Genomic DNA, 11062 nt, shown 5'->3' on the forward strand with positions numbered 1-11062 from the left:
GTACTGACTCTCCTTTCCTTCTTTTGCAGAAAATGGTTCCTAGAGAAGCTAAAGCCTGAAGGTATGTGTCCCTGTTGTCTCTTCCCATGGGCCTTTTGGAATTGAGCCTGGGAGGAGTCCCCACTTAGTCATGGCTGCCCTAGGCCGTCGGCCTCCACTTTCATCTCCGTTGGCGCACTGGTTAACAGCTTTCCCTGTGGTCCAGAAGGCACTGTGGTGGAGAGCTGGGGATCGGTAATGAAAGCTTTGAATCTGAGGGACCAAGGGGTTAGTTGATTCTGTTGTCAAGGGGTTTGACCTTAATGACTGTAGTTCTTTGCTTCAGCCATGGGGCCATAGTTGATTCTGGTTGTCAAGGGGTTTGACCTTTATGACTGTTTGTAGTTCTTTGCTTTAGCCATTGCCTAGCCTGGTCTTCAGGGAGGGAGCTACCTCTTCTAGGTCCAGGAATCTATCTTTTCACTCAGGAGTGTGTGCCAGAATGTTCCCTCTTTAGGTTTTGGGGTTTTATTTGTTGTTGTTTTGTTTGTTCTTCAAGACAGCGTTTCTCTGTGGAGCCTTGGCTATTCTAGAACTCAGTCTGTAGACCAGGCTGGCCTTGAAATCATAGATCTGTCTGCCTCTGCCTCCCAAGTGCTGGGGTTAAAGGTGTGAACCACCACCACCTGGACCTCTTTTGTTTTTTGTTTTTTTTTTTAAAAAAAGCACTTGAAACCAGGCACAGTAGTGTATTCCTGTAATCTCAGCACAGGAGGCTGAGGCAGGAGGATCCCGAGTTCAAGACCAGCCTCGGCCACACACAAGACCCTGTCTCAAAAAAACTAAATGGTCTGGAGAGATGGCTCGGCAGTTAAGTGTGCTTGTTGCCCTTTCAGAGGTCCCAAGTTTGGTTCTCAGCATCTACAAGGCTGCTTACAGCTGTCCATAACTATAGTTCTAGAGGATCTGGCATCTTCTGGCCTCCGTGGGCACTAGTGCACATGCATGTGGCCAAAACACTTATATATGTAAAAATAAGTAGATCCTTAAACACAAAAGCCATTTTACTTTTTGGAGCAATCTTGTGTCAGCAAAGTATATAGGTACATGCCTGTGATCCCAGCACTAGGGAGGCTGTGGAGTCCAGCCTGGGCTACAAAGCAGGATTCTGAATTAAAATGGTAGTCTAGGCCTCTAATCCTGAGAGCTGTAAACAGAAGGATCAGAAGTTCATCCTCAGCTGTATAGTCAGTTAAAGGCTAGCCTGGACTACCTGAGATCCTGGGAGTGTATCACAGTTAGTAGAATGTTTGCCTGGCGTACATAAAGTTCTGGATTCAGTCCCTAGGGCCACATAAACCAAGTGTGGTGGTGCATATCTGCAATCCCAGCATTCACTGGGTGGAGGCAGAAGGAGCTTATGTTCCAGTACAGCCTGGGTTACAAAGTGAGGTCTAGGCCAAGCTGGGCTACATGACACTTTGATCTCAACAAAGAACCTTGTTTTAGTTTGTGTCAGAACCCAAAGAGAGGCTTCAGGTCCCTCTTGGGGACTAGAATGCAGCCCTTGCAGCCTCTCACTCCAACATAATCCAATCTGGAGAATCCTTCCACACCCTTGGGCTTCTGGAGTAGGGTGGGGACTGGACAGCGTAGATTCACTGAACCCTCTCTAAATCTTTCTGCAGGTCTCCACCAGCTCCTGGCCGGCTTTGAGGACAAATCAGCCTACGCACTGTGCACATTTGCTCTCAGCACTGGGGACCCAAGCCAGCCAGTCCTCCTGTTCAGGGGCCAGACCTCGGTACGTACCCACCCGAACAATTCTGCAGGTCACCAGAGGACTCTGTGGCTTAAATAAATGGCTGCAATATGCTGAGGAATGAAAGAAGATGGTAGAGGTAGCGGGAGCTTTGGGGCACTCTGCTTGCTGGGAGATACCGCAATTAGGAAAAGGCCAGTCCCCAAACCTATGTGACCCTAGCCTTACACACGCGGATCTTGCCAGAGTAGGTCCTGGTAAGATGCAGGTGCACAAACTAAAGGGAACTACTGTCCTCAAAGCCAGAGCTACAGGCCAGCTTGCTGAGATGGCCTTGTTCCTCTGCCAGGACAGAGTCTCCTCCCCACTCAGGGTTTTGAGAAAGTCTCATTTATCCCAGGTTGGCCTTGAACTTGCTGTGTGGCCAGGATGGACCTTGAACTTCAGATCCTACTGCCTCTATCTCCAAGTGGGCATTGTAGTCCTGTGTCAGCATACCCACTCTGCAGTGGACCCCCACCCCTTGTTGTTTTGTTTTTGTTTTCTTTGAGACCAGGTCTCTATTATGTAGCTATCAATATCCTGGAACTCACTATGTAGATCAGGATAGCCTCAAAACTCACAGAGACCCACCTCTGCCTCCCAAGTAGTCGTATGCCACCACACCTGGCCTACAGCTTCTCGTGGTTGTCTTCCAGCCTTTCTGAATTTTCTTGTTCACCCAAAATTGTAATGTTTGTTTTGTGGTGGTGGGATGGAAGTCAGAACTTTTACGTGCTGTGCAAGTGTTCTACCATGGAACTACTTCTCCATCTCAGAATTTCAGTTCTTCATTTCTCTGCCAGTGGCTCTTCAGCACCTCCTGAAGTTGCCTGTCAGACCTGAGGTGTAGTTGCTTTTCTGAGCATCCACCAGACCACCCTTAAAGCTGATCAGGATAGTCTGCCTTCTAGCATACACTGTCCCTCCAGCCGAGATAAAACCTAGTTCCCCAGATTGACTGTATATAGATGCTTTGTGTTATTTTGTTCAGTTAACTGTTTTGGATAATAGTAAAACAAAAACAAAACACAGACACAACATAAAGCCATCTTTTTTCTTTTCTTTTTTTTTTTAATTGTGTGTATGTGTGTATGTCTGCATGTGGGTATGTGCACATGAATACAGGTGTCCAAGGAGGCTGGAAGCATCAGATCCCCTGGAGCTGGAGTTACAGATGATGTGAGCTGTCAGATGTGGGTGCTGGGAACTGAGCTCTGGTCTTTGGAAGAGCAGCAAGTGCTCTTAACCACTGAGTCATCTCTCCAGCCCCACAATGCATCTTAACTGTCGTTCAGTGTACTGTTAAGTGTATTTGCGTTTACAAGGACTACAGAGATTTTTGTCCTTTAAGTCTGAAACCACCCATTTTAACAAGCCGCTTCTTCACTCAGATGCTACCGTTTTACTTCACACTTCTAAGAGTGTGACTACTTTACTGTTTTTATTTTTTATTTTATGTGTGTATGGATATCTTGTCTGCCTGTATATTTGTTCACAGCATGTAACATGGTGCCCATCAAAGCCAGGGACAGCATCGGATCCCTTGGAACTGCCGTGTGTGTGTGTGTGTGTGTGTGTGTGTGTGTGTGTGTGTGCGCGCGCGCGCGCTGGAAATTGAACCCAGGTTCTCGGCAAAAGCAGCCAGTTTTTTTTTTTTGTTGTTTTGTTTTTGAGACAGGGTTTCTCTATGTAGCCCTGACTGTCCTGGAACTTTCTGTAGACCAGGCTGGCCTTGAACTCATAGAGTTTCGCCTGCCTCTGCCTCCCGAGTGCTGGAATTAGAGGTGTGCACCACTGTCTGGCCTCCCCCCTTAGTTTTTTGTTTTTGTTTATTTTTGAGACCGGGTCTCACTGTGTGGCCCTGGCTGGCCTGCCTCAGCCTCCTGAGTACCAGGATTCTCAGGTGCTCACCACCACACCCCGACTTCAGTGTTTGCTTTTTGTGTGACTGATTTAGTTCACTTAGCAAGACATTCTCAAGGTTTGCCTGTGTTGTAGCACAGCAGAGTTTTGAGAGTTTTAAAGGCTGAACATTTTGTTTTATATACTCTATTCTCTTTTTCTTTCTTGTTTTTTCTTTCGGTTTTGAGTTAGGTTGGCCTCTAACTTACTGTGTAGTTGAGGATATCTTTGAGTTCTGATCCCTTGCCTTCTCTTGCCAAGAGCTGGGAGTACATGTCCCTCCCCTGTTCTACATTTTCTTCATTAGTTTCTCTGTTGACAACCTTCAGGATCTTGTGAATAATACTGCTGTGACCCAGGAGTGCGGAGGAGTCAAGAGCCTGTTTTCAGCTCTTTTGGTTACACATGTAGTGAGTGGTAGGAGGCCGGTTTGTTTCACAGCCCAGTTAGATTGTTCGCAGTGAGTTGTGCTGCCTGTGGCTTTCCCAGAAGTCTCCAGTTGGCCACTTCCTGCAGTGACTAAGTAGCAGCTGCCTTAGACCGGCTGGTACTGCCGTCCCTCCCTCTCTGGTCCTGCTGACCAGCTCCCGGTCTCCTTGAGGTGGTCTCGTTTCTCCATCCTGTTCTGTTCTCCGGGTGGGCTCGTTGTCTTTGGTGTGCTTGTTACACACTGTCAGGTGGCATGGGAACAGCATTGTCCTTGTAGTAGCCATTTGCCTTAAGACATCCGTTGTAGGAGGAGGAGTCTGGGTTTGCTGGGACCTCAGGCTGAGAGTGTGGACGGCTGTAGTGAGGCTCCGAGTCCTTCAGTCGTTGGCTTTGGTCACATAGCTCCCCACTAGCAGAAGCATAATTTCCCTTTGGCACTGTGTAACTTGGCGTTTATTTCTGTGTTTAACCTACATTATTTATAACCGTCCTTGTCACTGTCCTGTGCCTTCTTCTCCCCCAACATACCAGGTGCTAGCATGTGGAGCCAGTTCCTCTACACACTAGGCAGGCACTCTATCCCTGGCCTCTATTCCCAGCTCCTCCTTTTTTGTTGGTTTTTGTCTTGAAACAGGGTCTTGCTGTTGCCTGTGCTGGTCACAAACTCACCATGTAGCCCAGATTGGCTTTGAATTTGGAGTACTCTGTCTCAGCCTGGGAGCTGGGATTACAGGAGTGTGCCTGGGATTACACCTGCTTTAGTGTGTCTGGCTTTGTCTGGAGTGTAGTGGTGGTGTACTGCCCGGGTCTCCTGCTAACCTAGCTCTCCCCTTGAGCTTCATCCCTGATCCAGAGCAGACCTGGTATTGATAACATGGCATTTCATGACACTGCTTGTCATCGTTGTGACATTTTCACGGTTGTATGTGTGCCCTTCCCCCTTTCTTTTCATCAGGCTCACTGTGTAGCCCTGGCTGGCCTGGAACTTACTATGTAGACCAGGCTGGCCTTGAATTCACAGAGATCTGCCTGCGCCTGCCTCCTAAATGTTGGGGTTAAAGGTATGTGCCACCTTGCCCTGCTAAGCTAGTTGCTCAGACCATTCTCAACCTTATAGCTGAGGATGACCTTGAACGTCTAGTCTCTACCTCCAAGTGCCTTATGCATACTGGGGAGCACAGCAGTACCTAGCCATGGCCTCAGTTCTGCCCTCTATTGTAAGAAATACCATGAACAGGGCTGGAGAGATGGCTCAGAGGTTAAGAGCACTGCTTGTTCTTCCAGGGGTCCTGAGTTCAATCCCCAGCAACTACATGGTGGCTCACAACCATCTGTGATGAGATCTGGTGCCCTCTTCTGGCCTGCAGAGATATGTGCAGACAGAACACTGTATACATAATAAATAAATCTTTAAAAAAAAAAAAGAAAAAGAAATACCATGAACAGTTCAGGACCCTTACCTTCCTATCAGGAGCAAATTTTCTAAAATTTTTATTTATTATTAGTGTGTATGTGTGTGTGTGTTGCATGCATTGTATGCATATCATGTTGCATGTGTGGAGGTCAGAGGTTGCCTTTTAGGAGTTGGCTCTCGTAGCTACCTTGGGATCTAGGGAGTGAAATCAAGTAGTCAGTGCAACAAGCACTTACCTACCTGCTGAGCCACCTTTCCAGCCCCATGTTTTCTGTCACATTTTCAAAGCTGGCCCAGCTTTTCTTCGGTGAGGTTACGGTTTATCAGAACTACAGAAAGAAGGTCATCGCAGTGGTATCGGTAGGCTAGTCAAATGCAAAGTTCCTCCTCCCAAGCCTGCTCTGTGTCCTTTGCTGTGTATCTGTGTGCACATGCATGAACGTGTGGAGGCCAGGGTACAACCTCAGGGTGCTGTCCGTCTTGTGGTATTGGTTTTTTGTTTGTTTACGAGTTCTCACTGTGTAGACTGAGCTAACCTTGAACTCATAGAGAGCCACCTGCCTCTGCCTCTTGAGTCCATCTTGGTTGTTTGGTTTCTCAAGACAGGGTTTCTCTGTGTAGCCCTGGCTGTCTTTGACTCACTCTGTGGTACAGGCTGGCCTCGAACTCACAAGAATCAGTCTGCCTCTACCTCCCAAGTGCTGGGATTAAAGGTGTGCACCACCAGCCGGGCGGTGGTGGCGCACGCCTTTAATCCCAGCACTCGGGAGGCAGAGCCAGGCGGATCTCTGTGAGTTCGAGGCCAGCCTGGGCTACCAAGTGAGTTCCAGGAAAGGCGCAAAGCTACACAGAGAAACCCTGTCTCGAAAAACCAAAAAAAAAAAAAAAAAAAAGGTGTGCACCACCATGCCTGGCCCATCTTGTTTTTTGAAACAGTCTCCACTGGCCTGACTTGCTAAGTAGACTAGGTTGTTTACCTTCCCCTGGGTTACAGGCGCTACACCACTCTACATGGCTTATTTAAAGTTGGTTTTTGTTTTTGTTTTTGTTTTAATGTCGGTTCTGGGAATTGAACTCAGGTCCTCATAATTATAAGACAAGAGACTCACCAGCTGAGCCATCTCCCTAGCCTCCTGGTTTTTTTAAGACAGAATCTTGCTATGTAGCCCTGACTGGCCTGGTAACGGAGCAGTCCTCCTGCCTCAGCCTCCTTAGTGTGCCCATTACAGGCTGTCCCACCCTACCCAGCTATTGCTCTAACCTTACTTACTGAGGTGCCAACAGAAGTTTATAGGAACTGTGGGTCCTTTGTACTGTTAAACATTTTGAGTAATTCAGGTTTAGTCAGATTCGCAACTAAACAAACTCACTCTGGTCCAGTACATCTCCAGTTACACACCTGCCCTCCCTGTTACACACCTGCCCTCCCCGTTACACACCTGCCCTCCCTGTTACACACCTGCCCTCCCTGTTACACACCTGCCCTCCCCGTTACACACCTGCCCTCCCTGTTACACACCTGCCCTCCCTGTTACAGGGCCAGATCGTGAAGCCACGAGGCTGCCGGGACTTTGGCTGGGACCCCTGCTTTCAGCCTGATGGATATGAGCAAACGTAAGGAGCCCAAACTTCCTCCCTGGAGCGTGGGCTTGGGTGGGCACCCTGCCCATGTGCAGTCATGCGGATATGGTAAGGCAAGCTTTGTTCCAGCTGAAGCCATTTCCGCTGAATGGACACAAGGAATCCAGGTGGCCTAGTCCATGGCAGGGCAACACAGATATCCTAGGTCGTGCTCCTAGCTCACTTGGCCGTCTTATGGCCAGTGGCTCCCATCCTCTGGCCCTGCCTATCAAGATGCATAAACCTTGTGGTTTTGTGGGCTGACACTAGCTCCATCTGGGCTGGAAAATGCATACTTTTGTAGCTGCTGTTAGACATGAGAAACCCACACAGTAGTATATGTTCTTAGCACTTCACATTGACAGCACCCTTTTATTTGTGAATATTTGTACATTGTCATTGCTGGATCAGGCTTTCCAGACTGTAGCTCCCCTGCCCAGCACCTCACAGGCCTGAAGCAGCCCTGGTCAGCCCGTCCTTGGGTGTCAGGAGTGTCCTCTGATGTGCTGTCTGCTTGGGCGGTCACAGAGCACTTGGAATTTAGTTAGATGAGGAGCTGAGTTTATTTTTGTTCTGTTTATTTATTTTGTGTTAATGGGTGCTTTGCCTGTATGCCTATCTGTACACCAGATAACTATACTGGCCAGAGGTCAGAAGAGTCTGTCGGGTTCAAGGGACTAAGCCATCTCTCCAGCCCCATTTGTATTCGGTTGTAATTAACTTAGCCACACGTAGCTAGTTCTGAAGCCTAAAGGCAGGGTGTGACCTCTCACCTGTCTAGTAGTGTCCTCACACTGACAAAATTGGCCCCTGGCCAGCTGCCTGGCTCTGCAGCCCACAGTGCTGTTTGATCTGTCAGACTCCATTGCTTCCACCAGACACCTCTACCTCATTCTTGTCCACACTTCCCTTAAGAACTTACGGACACACTAGAGCGATTTCAGCTTCTCTCCAAGCCCATGACTGGGCGTTTCTATCTTACAGAGGAATTTAAAACTGTTTGGTCTACCAGGCTGAGGACCAGGTGGCCCATTGCCTGCTTTCCTGGCTCTCTCATTGTGGAAGGTCATTTGCTTGGGCTCAGACATGGAGTACTGGGGGCCTGACTGCCCCTTGCCTGTGCACAGGCTCTCAGTATGTTTTTTACCTACAGGGACCCCCTCCCCTGCAAACAGAATCATTGGGCTTGGGGCTCCAGGGTGGCAATGGGGTGCCCAGCCTCCTGATTTCTGGATTCTCTGTTTTCTGAACTGCTTCTCTTTCCTCTTAGGTATGCAGAGATGCCAAAGGCTGAGAAGAACACCATTTCTCATCGATTCCGGGCCTTGTTCAAGCTGCAAGAGTACTTTAGTGTGACTGCTGGGGCTGGTGGCCACTAGGGTCGTGGGTGTGGGGAGGATAGTGCAGAACTCCCCAGGAGGCAGGCACTCCTGGCTAGTGTTTCTCTGGGTTGCGCTTTACCAGGGCATCCAGGCACATCAGCAGCCAGGTCCGGAAGGGCAGTTTGCTTTGCACAGGGGAGCTCTGGGCCAGTTGATACTAAACTCTGGCCCTTTGGGATTCAAGAGTTGCCTGTGGCCTGGCATAGTGGTGCACACCTTTAGTCCCAGAATTTGAGAGGCAGAGGCAGACAGATCTCTGTGAGTTCAAGGCCAGCCTGGTTTACATAGTGAGTTCCGGGACAGCCAGAGCTGCATAGTGAGATGCTGTCTCAAAAACAAAACAAACAATAAAGCAGAGTTGCTCTTGCAGCCTCTGGGATCCTGAGAGAACTTTGGGTGTCACACCTCTTAGCTTGAGGGTTGGCAAAGAAACATACAGCCTTTGATTTTAGAATGCAGCAAATGTAAATTCTTGAAGGCATGTTTCCAAAATAAATGGTATATTTGTTTTGAGCCTTGTCTGTCTCTTGAGTTCCTTTGACAGGTGGGAAGCCATCTTGATGGATGGTCAGAGGGGTAGTTCTGTACAGAGGATGCTCACCTGCCTGGATAGCTGGCATACTACTCCTCTCCTTGAGTTCTTGTTCTTGTGAATCGTGGGCTGTCCTCTTGTCTATGTCAAGGTCATGCTGGGGATAGGGGCTAGGAGGCAGCAGAGTGTATGTTTTGCCATTATAGGTTGACAGATGACCTGAGTTCAATCCCAGAGCCATGTGTGGAGAGAACTGACTCTCACAGGTTGTTCTCTGACCTCTATGTATGCCATAGAGTGAACCTTGCCTCCACATACACAGATAAGTGCTAAAGGTCCTCTGTCCTCAGAAGCCTGACAGGAATCCTGTTTAAGCTGCCTTGTTCCATCATGTGCATCCCCTCTCCCCAAGACATTCCCTGGGAGACACTTGAGGGTCAGTGCCTGCCTTGCAGTTCCTGAAGTTGTTTCTTGAGGAAGGGTATGTTCAGGGACATGAGAGGAGAAAGCAGGTTTCTGTGTCCCGGGCACTTCTGGGGGTATTCTCTCTAGTTTTTGGCCCCCAGACTCGGCAAGGTGGCCTGGGGTTCAGCCATTATGATAAAGGCATTTCTCCTGACCCCAGGCAGGGCATGTGGGTGAGTAGAGGACACCATTCTTCCCCACCTGTCCCGCTTGCCTGTCCCAGCACACTGGCTCCAACATGGAGTACTGGGGGCCTCTCTGCCCCTTGCCTATGTTCTGGATGTGGCTTTCTCTTCAGGGAATGCCCAAGCTACTGAGGAAGTCGCCCCTCCCGACTTGAGTTGCAGATTGGATGGATAGGTGGGTGTAAGGGCAACCTGGTGTTTGCTGCACAGCTCCTTCCTGAATCTCCCCCATTTTATTTGACCCATCCCTGTAAACAGCTGTGGAGAACATACTGTACCCGACAGACACACACACACACACACACACAAGCAAAATTACACCTCGGTCTACCCCTGCAACTATGGTGTTGCCGCGCTCTCCCTAGCATGCCAGCCTGTTGACTCGCCAGGTCAAGTCCAAGGTGGGATTCCTTTTGTCTCCCATTTCCAGTTTTTTTCCCTTTTCAATATGGTGGGCAAACACGGGGCCTCCAGCATGCGAGGCCTTCTGCAGAGCCGCAAGCCCGGCTCTGCCGAGAGGTCTGAATCTCTTGCCGTTCCTCGTATACCTTTCCTCCTCTTGCTGGTGTGCTGGACCTGCGTGTCTTAGTATGGAGGGGTCTTCTGTTTTCTCTGGGGTGTCACCCGGCATTAGCTTTTGTATTTATTTTGTGGTGCTGGGAACCAAACCCGGGGCCTTGCACAAGTCAGATAGCTAACACTCAGCCCTGGTTTGTCCACAGTTGGGGCAGTGCCCTCTCTCAGAGGTGACAACACAAAGATGGGTACTTGGGGGGACAGAATGACAGCAGACTTTAAAGTGCATCACCCAGAGTTAGCTCCCCACTTCCTCATTTTGAGACGTCAGTTCAGGACTTCACACCATCACTCTGTCCATTCTCTCTAGAAAGGGTGTGTTACACAGAGATAACACAACTCACTGACAGGCATATGAGTGCACCCGAAGGAGCCACCATGGAGGTGTCAAGGCCAGGTGTTGCTGTGGGATTTGTGGGAGGGAACTGTATGGCTGGGTCAGGCACAGTGATGCCTGCCAAGGTGACTGGGAGAGATATGCAATCACCTGTGTCTGAAAATGCTAACGAGCACACAAAAGGTCAAACTAGACGCTCCTAAGAGCCATAGGAGGTTAACTGAGAACCCCAGTGCTAGGAGTAGGTTACCTCCCACAGAAGCCCTTGAGGCCCCTAAAACAAAAAAGGTTTTTGCCACAGTTGCTGGTTGCCTTCCAGAACTTAATGACAAGACCCAGTTGCTGGAGAAATAAAGCTAGGACTGGGCTAAAGTGTCCCCTCCCTGAGAGCTAGATCCCGTAGTGCTGGAAGTTTCTGCTGAGGATGCTGAGGAGAA

General features: G+C 49.2%; 1 protein-coding gene across 4 annotated transcripts in view; it reads left to right on the forward strand.

The window, feature by feature from the left end:
* Positions 1-9043, forward strand: part of Itpa (inosine triphosphatase) — a 16267-nt gene extending 7224 nt beyond the window's left edge. For 2 of the 4 annotated variants that reach the window (XM_052723023.1, XM_052723024.1), the window contains exons 5-9: positions 30-61; positions 1668-1783; positions 2909-2962; positions 7066-7142; positions 8419-9043. In XM_052723023.1, the coding sequence (XP_052578983.1) occupies positions 30-61; positions 1668-1783; positions 2909-2962; positions 7066-7142; positions 8419-8527 (388 nt within the window). In that variant the 3' untranslated portion in view covers positions 8528-9043. The remainder of the gene's footprint in view (positions 1-29; positions 62-1667; positions 1784-2908; positions 2963-7065; positions 7143-8418) is intronic. The other 2 variants (XM_052723025.1, XM_052723027.1) reach the window with 1 other exon arrangement.
* The last annotated feature ends 2019 nt before the right edge of the window (positions 9044-11062 follow it).

Source organism: Peromyscus californicus, unplaced genomic scaffold (assembly GCF_007827085.1).
Source record: "Peromyscus californicus insignis strain IS unplaced genomic scaffold, ASM782708v3 Scaffold_7__1_contigs__length_154581171, whole genome shotgun sequence".
Taxonomy (NCBI): domain Eukaryota; kingdom Metazoa; phylum Chordata; class Mammalia; order Rodentia; family Cricetidae; genus Peromyscus; species Peromyscus californicus.